The sequence below is a fragment of the Lycorma delicatula genome, chromosome 10 (genome assembly GCF_047948215.1).
Source record: "Lycorma delicatula isolate Av1 chromosome 10, ASM4794821v1, whole genome shotgun sequence".
NCBI lineage: Eukaryota > Metazoa > Arthropoda > Insecta > Hemiptera > Fulgoridae > Lycorma > Lycorma delicatula.
This window is the reverse complement of record NC_134464.1, coordinates 9529350-9547110: the sequence shown is the minus strand read 5'-3', so window position 1 is coordinate 9547110 and position 17761 is coordinate 9529350. Positions and strand designations below refer to the sequence as shown.

General features: G+C 30.8%; 1 protein-coding gene across 1 annotated transcript in view; it reads left to right on the top strand.

The window, feature by feature from the left end:
• The first annotated feature begins 746 nt into the window (after window positions 1–746).
• The window catches only part of LTV1 (LTV1 ribosome biogenesis factor), a 33499-nt gene continuing 16484 nt past the window's right edge, over window positions 747–17761 (top strand). Inside the window, exons 1-7 of the mRNA XM_075377155.1 lie at window positions 747–913; window positions 1276–1407; window positions 5940–6068; window positions 7469–7562; window positions 10102–10288; window positions 12140–12311; window positions 15436–15561. Of these exons, the coding sequence (XP_075233270.1) occupies window positions 911–913; window positions 1276–1407; window positions 5940–6068; window positions 7469–7562; window positions 10102–10288; window positions 12140–12311; window positions 15436–15561 (843 nt within the window). The 5' untranslated portion in view covers window positions 747–910. The remainder of the gene's footprint in view (window positions 914–1275; window positions 1408–5939; window positions 6069–7468; window positions 7563–10101; window positions 10289–12139; window positions 12312–15435; window positions 15562–17761) is intronic.

The window sequence follows — 17761 nt, the reverse complement described above, 5'->3', positions numbered from 1 at the left end:
ACGTCCCTTAAGCCGGCTTTTGGCAATACCCAGAAGGCGACCGTGGCACTGCCTGTGGATGCTGATCGTAAGCTGCACGCTTTGGGCAGGATCCAAATCGGTTGGGTCAGCTGCCACGCCACCAGACGGGAGGAGAAATCCAAAAGTTTTAGATGTTGGGATACATGCCATCTTGCTTCTAAGTGCAAGGTACCTGACCGCTCGGGCTCTCTTTAAATTGTAGCAAGGCCGGCTATCAAAAAGGTCTTAGTGCAATGAAGCACAAAGAAGCTACCGGCCGCAGGACTGGTAGTAAAGAATGCCATAAAAAAAGGAAATCAAAGTCCTTCAAATCAATGCAAACAGTAGCCAGAGGGTCTACGACTTGGTCTCAGGTCGCAAGACGGGAAAAACCCAACTTCATGCTGTGCAGCGAGCCAAATATAGCACTGGCCGCTGAGTCAGGAATCTGCGATTAGATGCTGATAGCAGCGCCGCCGTTATCGAAGTCTCTGGTAACTCATCCGGCAGCGGTCCAGGCTCTGCTTGTCTAGAGACTTTGACAGCCCTGTTGTTTAGTTGCTATATGTTGCTGAACTGTAAATTTGATGCTTCTAGCATTACCTGGACAGTTTTAATTTAAAGTTTACTTTAATTACTGTCCAATAATTAAACCGGTTTTTCATATATATTGAAAACGCCACATGAAAATTTACCAATTTTGTACTCGTAGTTTTGGCACTACCGTATTTACTGTGCTGCAACCTCATGGTAATTGCAGCACTTATCCCTCGGTTCACCTAAGTGTTATAGGTTAACTTAACTTTTCTTGTACGTATCTATTGTACTAAGATTTTCATCGCTGTTGTGGTACATTTGTATATTTTTCTATATACTGTAAGAAGCATTACCTTCATCTTGAGTTTAAACAATGGTAATTACGATATTCTATGCTCGTTATTTGTTATGTGCGTGCATTTCACTTCACCGTTATAGTAGTTTTTTTAACAATATTTTATCAATAAATAGTTATTGCACACAATCTTTTTTTTATATTGATTAACTAATGAAAATATAATACTTTATGGAGCTGAAGTGTTATAACTTTATTAATTCATGTTTATCCAACATAATCTAAAATATTTTGTTAAAACAAAATATTTTAGGTTATGTTGTTTTAGCGAACTATTTTTGTTTTATTTTCTTTAATTTTTATCTTAAACTCTTCAGTCATATCTGGCTTTTGTCTTTTAAAATATATAAGTATGTATCATAATTGTAATATTATTTTTATAGCCAAAGAACAAGAAAAAATTTATTGATAAGAAGCTTGCTGTCACTTTCCATTTGGTTCATAGAAGTCAGCAGGATCCATTGATAGCTGATGAAAAAGCACCTCAACATGTTTTGGTTCCCCAAAAATCAAAGGTAAGTGTTTTGTTATTTTGTAGTACATTTTTTTTGTCCTTTTCAGTTTTATGTATAATTTTAAGACTAACAACCTTGATGAAATAGCTCTCTTGTAAATCAGAGGTGAGCTATATTACAATTCACATGCTCATTACCGTTAAAAGATAAAACTTATTAGATAGAATATTCTTTTTAAAGGCAAATGAATTTTTTTCCTTAAACCAATTTTGATATTATTTCTATTTGCTATTAATATTTATTGACATTAGAAAACATTTAATGTGTTTGATAAGAGAAGATATAGAAACTGTTGAAGTATAATTGTTTGAATTTTTATTGTTATTTATATGGGTAAGAGTAATATTTATGCTAGGTGATTAAGTTATTAAAGTTAAGGATTGTAATAACTTTACTTATTTGGAAAGCCAGGGAAGTTATGCAATTCTGCCTAAGTATTTCCTTTATAATGGTTTGTCTTTAATCTCTTCTATTTTGTAACTCAATTTTCTGACAATCTCCTAATGAGCAGTAATGTAAAATTTAATTTAAAAAAAATTCTTGTATTTTATCTTATGATAAATATAATAACATATGTTTCCTACTTAAGTTTTTCCTTTACATCCTTTATTGTAATAATAACTTTGAAACAGCATGATTATAGATATTTAAATATAATAAAATATTTATAATAGGATCTTTCATGTCAAATCAACAGGTCTCACAACTTGACCATCACCAATTTCAACAAAATTCACAGGATTGATTGTAACTATAAAGTGATGCAAAAAAATTTTTTTCAGATTTTACAGTCACCCAATTTTTTGTGTAGGACCCCGTAAAAAAGTGAAAAAATGTCAAAAAGCAAGGTTCAGGAAATTACAAAAGATTAATTTTCTCAATAAGAGCTAGAGTTCAATTTGGTGTCATATTAAAGGTTTTGGAATGGGTTTTCGTGTGATAACTTGGCAAGATTTTGTGACATTAATAGTTTAAGGAAACCAAAAAAATGATTTGACCTTGAATATATCCAATAGTGCATTTTTTTTAAATGTGAAAAAATCATTTTTTGCTTCCCGTGTTGTACATGTGGTAAACATTTCTTAATGGGATTGCAATGTGATCATTGTATAATAAAATAATGAACTTCTATGTATTCATCGCTTAACTGCAATTCGTATACCTTCTAAAGATATTTACATAATTACACAGTGTACACTTCTTTTTACAGCTTCTGGTTAGCATTATCCACTTCTTGCTTTGAGAGGTTATAAACTCTTCCTGTTGCATTTACCCTGGGATCTACTTTTGAAATAACATCACTGCTATGTACATTAAGAACATCCTCAAAGTCTGGGTAGTGGAAGGAAGGTGAAGGACCATGTGGATGTAAGAACTTCGTCTTCAGTGTTTGATTTTTCTCATTTGTATTATTTGTAGAACACACTGTCCAGATAATATCTGCCTTGGTTTAGTACCTTGGTTAGGGTATTTACTCTGTGTGTTTACCACTGGTTCAAATAATAAATAAATATAAACATTTATCACTTCATAATTAGATATGATCCTTTAATATTTGAATGAATAACAAAATATTATGTATAAGTGAATATAAATGCTTTTAATGATTCCATAAATTATACATTGTTAAAGAATATATATTATATTATATTTTGTATGTTGAGTCTGTTAAATTCCATAGTGGTCTCAACAACTATATTGTTCACCAGCTGTGCACGAGTGGAATGTAGTGCAGACCTGGCTTATGTAGTGTGTATGGAGTCACTGAATTATCAGGAGCCGAGTGTGAACTGAGAGAAAGATCTTTCAATTTTCAAGTCCTTAAAGTTTGATTCATGGTAACAGAGGTTGAGAAAATTGAGTCTGTTTTGTACTGAAAAGCAGCACCATCACTGTAGTAATAGACTGGCTTGGTTTTGTGATAATGAGACTGCATGAAACCAATTAAATGTTTCTGAAAAAGGTGCACTGCTATTATGTCATGTGAGACAGTCAGAAATTATGACAAGAGATGTATGCATGAATGTTTTTGTTGTTGGATCTTGGAAATAGATTGTGAAGGAGTTGAACTGTTGCCTATGCATTGTTCCAGTGGAACCTTGGGCTGCATTCTGGAGAATGAATGAGTAGTTTTCAGCAAAGCTGCAGATTACAAGATATTCACCTTCTTTCAGAGATTACTTCAGATGGGCGAGGTAACTACCAAGCAAGAAATGAGTGTTGAAGAAGTTTTTCAAAAAGTACATTGATGAATTCTTCAGTAGGTTTGACTAATGTATCGAGAGATGTTCTTTTTCAACTTTTATCCACTGTTTGCAGGTGATGTTTACAATACAGTTGAGCTCGAAAACTTCTCAATCTTTCCCTTGACTTCTTCAAACCATGAAAAATTTTTGCAATTTTGAAAGTAGCAAGCTTCAGTTGGATTAGCACACACTACATATGTCAATATCTTTGTAAGACTTAATTGGTCTATTACCTTATATCAATTCTTTCATTTTACAATGCATAACCATAAGTTTTGCATTTGGTGCATTGTACATACACAAACACTGTGGGTTTCACTTGCACGTACAAGAACACAGTTCTTAGTCCTTAGTTCACAGAACTTTGAAAATCCTATTTTCAGCAATGGATACCTCTGTTTAAACAATGCAAAAGCTTTATGGAGATTATACAGAATTAATTTTTTCTGAACTTGCTCTTGTCTTCCATTTATCTTTAGAGAACTAAAATCTTTTTTTCCGGGTATCATTCAACTTACTTCCTCATTCTCATACAGATCAGTTACTTTTTCTGCTGTTTCAAAATCTAAATTTCTACCAGGTTTCGGATCAGGACATGACATGACACCTTTTTATTTAATCAGGCTTTTAGCTTTCCTTGCAGTCTGATACTGCAAATTCATCTTGAATGTCTTTTAAAGTTCAGCTTTTAGGGAACATTGTCAATATTTGCATCCTGATACTGCTGCATCCCTATCATCTGTAGTACTAAATTTTTCTTTCAATTGGTTGATAATTTCATGATCAGAGAAGTAGCATCTTGTTTAGAATCTGAATCCATGTTCAATATTTTGCTTTTGAACACTACTGCTGCTTTCTTAAGCTTTTCCTGAGGTTATTTTCTCTCATATAGTCGTTTTTTTCTTTCTGAATAGGTGATTCATTTAAAATAATCAAACTTTTGTTCAGAGCATTTACAGCTTCATCTTTTTTGGGCAATACAAAGGATCTAATTGTTGAAACTCTTCATCAGAAGTAGGTTCTTCAGCATTATTTTAAGCAGATTACCTTCTAACTGTTTGTGACAATTATCATAAATTTTGTAACCTTTTTTAAGAAAAGTAAATGTTTGCACCAAGTTCTTGCTTACACTTCTCAGGATTTTCTTACAGATGACTTGGCCTTTCAAATAGATTACAACAGTACATCTTCCTTGAAGCAGTAGAATTTGCTGGTTCGATGCTGGTCACTGTGTTCTGGTCCAAGGCTGTGATGAATTAGTAATAAAACTTCAAATCTGTAGAGAAAGGCAAGCTCAATTAACAAAGAGTGATTGAAAAATCTGAAAAAAATGTTTTTTTGTATCATTTAGACAGATATGATCAATCCTCTTGGGGAGTAAGTACACCACTGAACCTTCTGTTCCAAGAGATGAACCAGACTGAATATCATCTGTCTCAACAGGATGAGACATGTACATTTTTTTGCTGGCACTAGGAGTGCATGTCATGACATGCTCTTCTGCCTCACTAATTGACCAAGTTTGAAAGACTGGAAGGGGATGGTTTTCATTGATTGAATCTCAATAAGCAATTGTCATGTGGGTCAACAATTGGAGTATTCTGCTGTACCTAATTATTACAAAATTATTATTTTTTAACATGATCTCATTGCAATCCCATTATGAAATGTTTACCACACATTACATGTACAACACATTTGGAAGCAAGAAATATATTTTTTTCACATTAAAAAAATACACTTTTGGATATGTTCAAGGTCAAGTAATGGTTTTGGTGACCTTGAACTATTAATATCACAAAACCTTGTCAAGTGACATATCATCTGAAACACCATTCCAAGAGCTTTAAAGTGACACCAAATTGAGCTCTCTTTCTCTTATATGAGCTGATAAATTTATTCTTTTGTAATTATCCAAAACTTGCGTTTTACAATTTTTTTACAGGGTCCTACTCAAAAAACTGAGTTACTGAAAAAAATGAAAAAAACATTTTTTTGCATCACTTCATGGGTAGAGCCAAACTGTAAATTTTATTTGAATTACTGGATATGGATCTGAGAAGTGCATTTATTTTATTGATGTGATGTGGAATGAATTAGATATTCAGTCTAATTGTACCATCACATATGTTACAGGAATGTCGTATGAATTACCTGTTCTTTATAAGTATTGTGTTGCCAGTGCAGAACACATACAAGAGTGATTGATTGAATGTGTTAAAGGCCAGTTAAATGTGAACACAAATACTTTTTCTTATTTTAATAATATATATTTATTTTTTTTAGTTCGATCTTAAAAATCGCAAAGAGGAACAGAAGAAATATGGAATATATTACGATGATGATTATGATTATTTGCAACATTTGCGGGAACGAGGTACATCAGTTAATCATTGGGAACAAACAAAAGAAGTGGTAAGTCATTATAAATGTAATTTATTCTTTAACATTACATTTTTTATATATATACTGTGAGCACAAGGAAGTGTGTATTTATGGATATACTATTAGAAAATTCCAAGACTAGGTCTAAAAAATTATAAACTTAATTTTTTCAAAAAATACCTAATACAAGGTGATATCAAAAAGTTCCTAGACAAGTTCTATTTAAGGAAAAGTGCTTTATTTATCTAAGTTTGAAGATCATCTCCTTTGATGTACTTATCCTGCACAATAATGTATCGGTCCCTGTGTTGCAACAACTTCTGGAATGCTCTCTTGAAGTCATCTTGTAAACAAGTCAGAAACAACCTGTGATTCATGCGAATATCAGCATTATTATTCAGTTGTCTAATGAAAATATGGAAAACTCAAATTTCTTTTTTAATCATTTTTTTGGATCTATTTAATAATGTTTAATTTAAACTTTATCTTGATTAACCTAAATAATTTTCTCTATAAAAATTTTAAAAACAATATGATTCAATTATGCATTTTTATATACTTAATACAATTGTACATAGATATGGAAAAAGAAGGCTGAAAGATCCTAAAATTGCATGTTATGATCCTATCTATGTTAGAGTAGTTTAAACTTGTACATAATAAAAATGTTCTGTTTAGTGGACTGATTAATTGACAGTAGAACTGGGAAATTCAATAATTCTGCCATGCTCATTGACTACATGTAGAAAGTTTATCATATTTTTTTAAAACTTCTAATTCTTCATGTAAATTTAAATTCTTACGTTTATGTGACATGGGCTTTGAAATTCACAAAAAATAGACAAACAGACAAAATCACAAACATCACAGTGAAATAATAGTAATGTAAACACTAAAAATTCACAACAGTTGAAACACATGCAAAAAGAAAACGAAAAAATTTAAACAAGCATAAGAATTGAACCATATATACAGTATACACAGTGTAGAATGATGAATGGCTTGAAGTGTACTGTATTGCATATATGCATATTTAGTCTGCCATCTTTTATCGATGGAAGTCTGGTGCCGCACTGGTTTATCTTTAGCCAGTTAAAGGCAATACCATGGTACGATATGACTTATTTCCTTGGAGTAAACAATTTAAACATTAAATACGGATACTACAGTAAAATGAAAACATAAAAAACATAATGCATAAAAACCAAATAATCCATATTGTATTAAAACATATAAACGTAAAATATTAAAATGTTGGTTCAATAAACTGATTGTTTATTCTATTAGACAAAGAAGTTTATACAATTTCCTGTATTTTGGTTTGGGATTTAGAAAAATGATTCAATAATCTGGCTAATTTAATTACCCATTGATTCTATTAAGCGGCATCTACTGTAATATCTTATTTTTACTGTATTTATTTGTTTCAGCCTAAATCTAGATCAAAATTAAAATTACCATCATCAGTGTTTGCTTCTGAAGTTGAAGAAGATGTAGGCCTTCTAAATAAAGCTGCACCTCAAGGTCTGTTCGCACATTTAATTATGATTTACCACTTTTTGCATGATATTTTCTAATTCATTTTTAAATTAATTATGGTTCAATAATATTACTTGAACTTTAGATACTATAGACTTCATTCACTTACACAGCTTGATGATTCAATTTCAATTGTTTATTTCTTTCATTTTTTCTGATCTAAAGATGACTAGTTTGATGCACTATTCCATTATTTTCTTTTCTGTTTTACTCTCTTAGTCTCAACATACCTCTTGCATTATGACTCATATGTTCTAATTTTTGTGTTCATTTAATGTTTTTACTCATATATATATTTTTCTAGAACCTAATTTATTATTCCTGAAGCACTGATTAACATGTGGTCCATAACTGTTCTATATTTTACAAGATTTACTGCAAAACTTCTCTCGTCTCATTTCATCTTATAATATTGCTTTATTTCTAGCTCTTATGAACCTTCCATTTCCAAAGTTCTTGTGAATGAGAAAATTTGATTAGTCCATTCAAAAATAAAGAAGACTCAATTTTTCAACAACGGTAAAGTTTTTCAGTCCCATCCTTATAGTATGATTTCTCAAAGCTTTAAAAATAGACAGATTTTTCAGTAATAACTTAATAATTTCTCATAAATCTGTTACCAACAAGTCACTTCTTCATATATGGAAACAAATAATCATCTGATTATGCTGTCTGGTAAGCAAGGGGATGCAGAAGAATTTTGTTGCAAAAAATAGATTTCTTTTTCATCAAATGTGGTCATTTTTTTTATTTCTTCATTTAGATGACCCGGCAAAGATGTATAATATTGCCCAGCAAAGATCCATAATATTACCCATTTATCTTTTTAACCTGCTCTAGAAAGTTAATCAAAAGCATCCCAAAATAAAAGTGTTCTTCACTTTTCTTGTTGATGGAATGGCGATCTACACTTGTTTTGTTATTATGAGGATAGTGTTTTTGATGTTTAAAGACTCAGCCTAGTAATGATCTGTTTGCATAGTATGATTGAAGTTAGATATGAGAAGAGCTTTTGTGTGAAACCTTTTTTGAGAACCTTTTTTGTGTGAAAGCTTTTTCGTATGGGAAGAGGAAGATGTGGAGTTCACACTTCTGAAAGTCAGTTACTGTGCTAGTGAAGGGTTTTAAGTTGTAATTGGAAGAGACCGTATGAAGACAATAGTAAGTTGTGTAAATAACTGATGGAAATGTCCGCCAAAGTGGCATCCTGACAGACTGTGACTGTGATGTGTTATCAGGTTCAGAGGGTCTAAAAGACAACCTCCAGCAAAGCACATCTGGGCTAGAAATGGCTCTCTGATAGTGTGGCCCCTCACACCAAAAAAAAGAGAAACTGTAGATAAAAATGTAGTTACTGAAAAGTGGATTTAGTACTAAGAAAATAAGAGAAAATGTTGAAGAAACAACCAAAATATTTCAGTGTATGTGATGTAGATGGAAAATTAGTGTTAAGAGATCTTAGAAAGATTTTGTAGATGGTAAGAAAGTATAAAAATATAGTTCAGAAAAATAAAATTACCGTATAAGGTTTTGAAAGAGGAAAGAGAAATTGGTAATGATCATCTCAAAGAAGATTCTACTTTGAAATAAGAAGTTAATAAATTTCTAACATTTATACTGATGTAAGGCGAAATGGTCTCCAAGTCGGTCTATAGGTAGTCTCTCATGTAATGAAGTATGCATTAATAATTTATTAGTTCTTGGTGAGCTTAGGATAAGACTGCACCACAGAACCTGTACACAGGTTCAGTCCAGGACTGTCTATAGAACCTGGGGAAGAAACAATTAAGGCTTTGAAAAACAGTGAGAGAGATGATCGATGACTGTAAGGTTAGGTAGTTTATAATCTTGTCCAGGACCCATACTTCTTTAATTAGTTTTTTAATCTTTATTTTCCACATGTGTTTAACCTTGAAAACCAACCTCTCCTACACTAAAAAGTTACTTATTAGCGTATTTATTTTTATAAAGAAAAAGAAGCCCATTTATTGATGATTACTGTCAAACAGTGTTGATAAATATACTGGCATTGCCTGTTTCCAGTAGTGGATGGTTGTTAGTTTTTTTAATCTAGTAACAAATTTAAGGATGCTGTTACTTTATAGTAACTGATCAAAAGTCTTTATGGTATTCTTAAATTATGATTAGATTTGTTAGCCAGTAAATTACTAAGGTTGGTAATCATTAATCATGATTCATGTGAGCCCTACACTACTATTTTTACACTCATTTTATTAGTAAAAAAATTAGATTCACAGTAATATTTTTTTGGGTTTTTTTTTTACCAGTTAACCCACCAAAATATGTCCCCAAGAACTTTGCTTAGTATAGCTCAATATAAAATTAATCTGTATCATTAAGAATGGCACTTTACTTAATGGATAAGATTATAATGTGGTTTAAATAGATAGTTTGATATTATCTTTAATATAACTATAAAAGCTATATTTTAAGGTATTACATTTCATATCTACAATTTAGGGAAGGCATAGTGATTACATAACTGTAATGTTATTTCTTATAGGTTTGCGGCTTGATCTCGATCCAGATATTGTTGCTGCGATGGATGAAGATTTTGATTATGATAATCCTGATAATATACTTCAAGATGATTTCATTCAAATTGCTGATGGTGTTATTTCTGATGATGAGTCTAATAAAATTTATATGGGTAGCGACAATGAAAATGATTATGGTGAAGTCGATAATCGGTATGAAATATGTCTGTCAAATTGTACTTTTAAAGTCTACTTTCAAAAATTAAGTTCTAAAACTTATACCTTAACAAAATGCAGTCTTAAAAAAAGTAATTTTAAAAAGTCTTAAAATATGTGTGTACATTTAGGGCTTTAAATATATTTTTCTCTCTTGGTTGTGGTCTTTTTGTTTTGTGTGGTCTTTTATCACGTATTATAAAATATCTATGGTAAATGATAGGTCAATAAACGGCTGTAAAATAGAAAAAAACAAGTAAAATTGACTAAAGTTGGTAAATAAGTAAAACAAATTGTGAATTAGTAAAAGTTCAGACACTTAATCTGAAGCTTAAGAAAATATTCTTGCAAAACAATTTGAAAATTATCTTATATAAAAATGTGTAAAACATTCATAAATTATTTAATGATTTTTTTATTTTTTCATTTGGTTACATGTGATTTTTATGATTTGCATGCTATAACACATATTTTGAAAATTTTATCTTTTCTAGTGGTAATTAATAAAAATATATAATAGAAAGTATGAAGATTATAAAAGGTATTTTGTTAGAATTGAAAAGTGAGGTGTATTGGTTAAAACTTTAAATGAACTCTGGATCTTTCTGTATTTCTTTTCAAATTATGTTATTGACTTTATTAGGAGGAATTTCTCAATTCCTGAGTCTAATTTTTATACAGAAAAATAAATGTCTTGATAATGATGATTTTCTTAAGGAATCTTTTTATTTTTTCTGTTGTTCATTGCTTTCTGTTTTCTTCTGATATTTATCTTTGTAATAGTTATTACATAAAAGTAATAGTTATTACATAAAACACTTGTGGTTATGATGAACTCACATATAATCTTTTTCACACATTTTTACATGTTTATTTTATAAGTTTCAGTCTTTCTCCTTCTCTGTATTGATTTTACCATTTACACATCTCTTTGTTAACTGAATTACCTATATCTGGATATCCATGATGATGACTCTCTAACTCAGTTCATCTGTATATGAGATTTTATACATAAAATTTTCATATCTCCTGTTTGCCTTAAGATCTCTTCATTTTATGCTTTATCAACTCATCATATTTTTCAAAATTCTCCAACACCACATATCAAAGGCATTTGTTCTTTTTCTGTGTGTTTTTCGTACTGATTTTGATTCTCAGATCTGTACATGATTCTAGCAGATATTTTTGTGCATGAAAACTCTCCTTGGTAGTGACTGCTTTTAATGTCCGCTTTGACCTTATTCATCCTCATTTTACTGAAAATAGAAAAATTCAGAAAACTTGCATTATACTTTGTTTTGTATTTAAATGTTTAATTCCTCATTTTTCTACTTTCTATAAAATTTTATTATGTTTGTTACTCTAATACTTTTTGAAACTGAATTTTTTCCAAGAAATAAATTTGTACTATTCAGAATTTCTTCCAAAGGATTTCTAATTCTGCTCAAAGAACAGTACCACTGGAAAATAATAAATTTTTTCTTCTTAAATAATTACTTCCCTCTCAGACATTTTTCAATTCCTGTATTGCTTATTCTACATACAAATTTAAAAGCAGTAAACGCTGGTTACATCCTTGTTTTATTCCTTTTTTAATCTGAATCAGAGCTTACCTTCCTTCACCTACTGTTTTTATTACTATTACCTTTTTCTTTTATAAATTGTCTGTAAACCTTCCCTTCCTACATTGCAGTCTAAATTTCCTTAAAACCTTTTTTAGTATAGTTGTATTTGTAGCCTTACTTTGGGTGTTGTCCATCCTCCGCATTGATGTAGTCACCTACTTATACCATTAAGTTTTTCATGAGTTATTCTTTAACTTTTACAGTTATTTTTCTATGTTTATAGATCAGACCAGATGTGGAGTTCTGATGAAGAGGATGAAAGGTATGACGATGTTGGAAGTTTAGATAATGAGGATATGAAATCAACTAAATCAAGATTTACTGAATATTCAATGTCAAGTTCAGTAATTAAAAGAAATAAACAACTTACGTTATTGGATGACAGATTTGAACAGGTATATTTGTGAAATATATGTAATTTGTTAATGTTGTATTCTAAAACCTCTTATCTAGAATATATTAGGGCAAAGTCTAGTACAAATGAGGAAAAATCTGAATTGAAGACTTAAAACTGTGTAAAAATTTCCAAACTGAATTTACAGATTTATAAGTTGAAATTAAAATGTTTTGTCCTGTTGTATTGTTTTTTTTTTAATAACTTCTTGACATATTTATTTGATAATCAAATAGTATTTTTCAAATTCTGGATCAGTGTTAGTTAACATTGCATTGAGACTTTCCCACACCTTAGAAAGAGTAGGTTTTGGTGGAATATTTTCATCATAATATCATCTCAAATTTCTTTCTCATTTGTATTATTTTGACATTTTCTCCCTCAGCTCAGTTGTAGTAGCCAACATCTTCATTCATGAACACCCAACCATTCCTACATTTTTAATGTTGTTAGTTCCAAAACACCTTGTATCTTCATCTTCTAATCCTTATAAGTTAATCCCTGGCACTTTGTATAAAATCTTATTCTATGTGTGATGTAATGTAGATATCTTCATCACACTCCAGCTATTTATATATTTTCATTTTTCTTAAATCGATCTTTTCAGGAATCATATTCCTCTGCACTATATAAACTATATTAATCCGATCAACCCATGTATAGAATTAATAAAATAAAAAAATAAAATAAAATAGGATATCACCTACCTTATTCCATAATTCAAGCAAGAGCGCTTTCCCGAGTACCTCGCATCGTCAGTCGCTATGCAATTTTTCAAATCGTTCGTTGCGAATTACACATTAAAATTAAAAACCCTATACTATACATGAGATTTAAAGTTGTTAAAATATCCTTTTCCTATTCAATCAAAACAGAAATAAAACTAAAATATTATTAAATTTAAAAATTTAAATTGTAAATTAAAATTAAAAATTGCATATATATATAAAATATGAAGTCATTAATAATATTAAGTTAAAAGAAAAAATTAAAATCAATAATAAAACAAAATAGAAATTCATGTAGACTAGCTAGCCAAAGTTATGTGAATGTAACCTATACGTATGTGACTGTTGTTATTATTGATTTTAATTTTGTCTTTTAATTTAATTTTATTAATGACTTCATATTTTATATATTCGCAATTTTTAATTTCATTTTAATTTACAATTAAATTTTTGAATTTAAAAAATTTATTTTATTTCTGTTTTGATTTAACTGGAAAAGGATCTTTTAATAATTTTAAATCTTATGTATAGTATAGGGTTTTTAATTTTAATGTGTAATTTGCAACAAACGATTTGAAAAATTGTATACCAACTGATGATGCAAACTACTCATGAAAGCGCTCTTGCTTGGATTATGGATTAAGGTGGGTGTCATCCTACTTTATTTTATTTTATTAATTCTGTACTTGGGTCGATCGGATTAATATAATTATATAATTTTATGTAGCACTTTTAATATTCTTATTTTGAAGAGTGTTTCACCCCTCTTATTTGTAGATGAGGGTGGATACCATTTAAAATACAAATAATCTTCAACATTACACTACAATTCTTACAGATTTAACACTTAAAAAATAACAAACAATAAAAAAACCAAACTCAACTATAATCATCATTCAATGAATTTTATTATTTTTTAAGGAAGACAAATTTTTGTAAATCTTTAAGTAGAAAAGTCTAAATTAGAGAGGTTCCATTGTATTTGTTAGATGATTGATAAGCAATCAGTACACATTCTGAAATATCTTTAAAATTAACATCCACCATAATCCAAATTATATATTTTAAATTTTATATAAATCTTGTTTATTTTTCCCAAAAGCTTTTGGCATAGGGGTTTTTTCTTTTTTCAGTAGGTGTATTACAAATTCTTTTTACTTTTTCGTTAATGATTAATATATCTCATTAGCTCACTTAAAGCACATGAAATATGCCTAATTTGAACCAAGGATATTACAGATGAAAGACTGGTGGTACTTCTTCTTCCACACAGGTCAGCAAAATATTTTCAATGATATATGCCAACTGGTATAACCCCATTTTTCCCCTCTATTAGTTAATTTAATGTGGGATATAAAAAAAGGAAACTTTTAAAAGCTGGAACTGTTTTAATGGAAGTTAAAGGTTTTCTCATTGTGCATATTTCAGAAATTTATATTTCAACATTATTACACTTAAAAATAAATGCTACAGTCATTTGAATTGTTGTTTGAGTGTGTAGTACTGTCTAGATTAACTGTTGGTCATAGCTGAGCCCACCCTTTCACCTTTTCTCTTTTAATTTGATATAAATGGCCTAGGGGAGTCATATGCTAATCACCAGAGGGATATCCTTCTTTGCAGATGTTTTACTGTTTACATGAGTATCCTACAGTTGAAGACTTTTGTTCTTCTTTTCTATATTTACATAATAAAATGTTATAACATGGTTCTGCTGACTTTCATGGCTCTTATTTCCTTTTTTTCACTTTGTTTTTCCTTTTCACTTGATTGTTATCCCTCCTCTTGCTTTTGCTGCTGACCTTTGTTCCTTTTATTATCTGAGTAGTGCACTGGAGTGTTATTTGTCTCTAAGAAGATGTAATGAAGGGATTCAGGAGGAAGAAAATATGTTCAGCTACTTACTTTGTTAATTGATCTAATTATTTGGTGTTTCATGCATTTAGAAATTACATAGTTCTCTTATTCCTATTTTTTTTTATTCAGTGGTCTCTTTCTTTGTTTAAGTCTCACCTGTAATTTTTTATTTTGCATTTATAAAATGTGTAATGATTGAGATTCCATTCAAGATATTCTTTGCTAATGGGGTTTTTGAGGCTTTGTTAATGGAGTTTCTGTGAATATGCTTTTGATGCATCAAAAGCCTATTCACAGAGAATCAGTTTAATCAGGTGATTAATTATCCCTTTGCAGCACCGTTTTTTAGGATGGTGGCTCCTTCCTTTACTAGGCAATTTTCTTTCTTATCATGGTAAGTCTGCTTCTCTTAGTTTTTCAGGTCCTCCTTTCTTCTGTTTGTTAGTTTTTCATATTTTATCACCTGGCAATCCTTATTTTTAGTATAGACATTTAAATTATATGAATTTTTTGATTACCAAGTAAAATGTTATTTTTCAGATGTTTGCTTCATATGATGAAAATGAAATAGGAGCCCTGGATTGTGATGAAATCGAAGGGGAAATTGATTTAGAATCAGAAATGTTAAAACAGTGTGCTGATGAATTTGAAAAGGAAAGAACAAAGGTAAAAAATTATTTATATATATGTATAAATAATAAACTAATATTTTTTCAGCCTCTGCAAAGTATAGTATTAGAGAACACTCTTACCTTTGGTTTTTTTATGCTCATCAAAACGTTTTTGGGCCCAGGCCCATCTTCAGTGATATTTTTTATTTTAATAAATTCTTCTTTGTTTACGTTTACACATTAATTTTAGCTTTTGACATTTTATTTTGTAAAAATTATTTGTTAATAAAATTTAAAAAATTTAAAAAATTTCAGAACAAATATTTGTTCAGTCAAGAGTATGACCTATTGAATGAACTATTCTATAATAGTTATTGCAGTACTTTTTTATTCTCTTATGTGTATATGTATATATATTTTTTTTTTATTTAAAAAATTAAATTTAATATTTACTTCAATTTTCAATGCTTCATGCTGGTCAAGACATAGCAATGGAGCCAGTAATGCTTCTGTCCCGTGTCCAATCCAGCGACTTAGAAAAATTTCATTGTGGCATCTGCAGACATTAAAAGCAAAATGTGCTGGAGCACCATCTTGCTGAAGTGTATTGATGTCAACGATTCCTTTTTCCGTTAATTCTGGAAGGAACCACTCGTTGATCATTCTCAGATAACTGTGTTGATTAACTGTGCCATCAAAAAAGTAAGGACCAAGGAGGTGTTCAACTGTCATCCAAGCCCAAATCATGATGTTTGATTTCCTCAAAAAAGTGAGGATTGCCTTTCACCCAGAAAAAACATTTCAGTTATGAGAGCTGCAATAAATTGCACACGCTTGAAAACATGATCTTCTTTTTATAGTTTGCTCTTGGAAAGTGTTCAAGTAATAACTGACATTCATAAATGCATCAATCAAGGTCACTGTCACTCAACTCATTAACTGTGGCTGGATGAAAAGATTTAACTTTCAAGTTCTTCCACGTAAGGTCTCGCATTGTCGATCTTGGAATGTCTAACTGCTTAATGTTTGCAAGTTGATTTCATTGGTGATCATTGAATCAGTACCTCCACAGCAGTATACATCTCCTCAGCCTGAGTGCTCGGCCTCCCACTGTGTGGCGCATCAAGAACACTTACCGTTGTAAAAGTCTTCTTTTCCCACATCAGTAACATTTGCTGTGATGGTGGCAATTTCCTAAAATGCACAAAGACGTCATCCATGATGTTCTCCAAAGTTTTACCAGTGTGTGGATGGATGTTCATGGACCCATACACAAGCTAACATACGCTCTTCAACAGTGAATGCACTTGTATTCGCCATCGTTCCACACTCTACTTTTCCTGTTATAATTTTTTTTGCACCGTAGCTTATCCTCCCCACCTCTTCCACCAGCAGCAGAGTTGCTTATAACTTGCAAATAAAAAGAGATGGTCAAAGAAATACAGCATAAAAGTACATTCTTTTGGTATAAAAACTTAACTATTTTTTTCCTTGTAGTTACCAGTTATAACTTCCCATTTTTCTGAACAGTGAACCAGTCTATTATTTTGTCAACAAAGAATGTTGTTGGTGATTTTTCCTTGATCCACGACCGTTCTGCATTCTTCATTTCATCAACCAGGGTGAAAGGAATACCTTTAATATCTCTCATTAATTATGGAAAGAAGTGAAAATTACAGGATGCTGTATCTGGTGAGTAAGGAGGATCTGGAATAAGTTCAGATTTCATTTTCACAAGAACCTCAATGATTGTATTTGACGTGGAGAGAGCATCATTGTACTGCAGAATTATTGGTTTCATGGTGTGTAAAACACGACACACAAATCTAATGTTGATTAATATCTTTATATTTGCAAAGAATTTACGGTTGACCTTGTTTCTGGATAGTCGGTCACATACATGCATTTGGAATTTCAGGACACTCAAAAGAATTTTTTTTGCAGAGATTTAAATTTTTTTAGTTTGTGGTGAACCATTGATCTGGTATTCCATGTTCTGCTGTTTTTCTTGTGAGTCATAATTGTGCACCTGAGTTTCATCTCGTGTCACAGTATTGAGAAGGAAGTCCCATCTCTCATCACGATAATGTTTCTGAAGCTCTTCAACGTTCCTTTTGTTGTTTGTTCTTTGTATGAGTTTGCATGTCACCTACTGTGAACAGCTTTTATGGTAGCCCAGTAGTGCAATAATATGCTTATCTTTATGGTAGCCCAGTTGTGCCTACTTGTTCTTCTGCCTGTCGGGGTGTAAATTT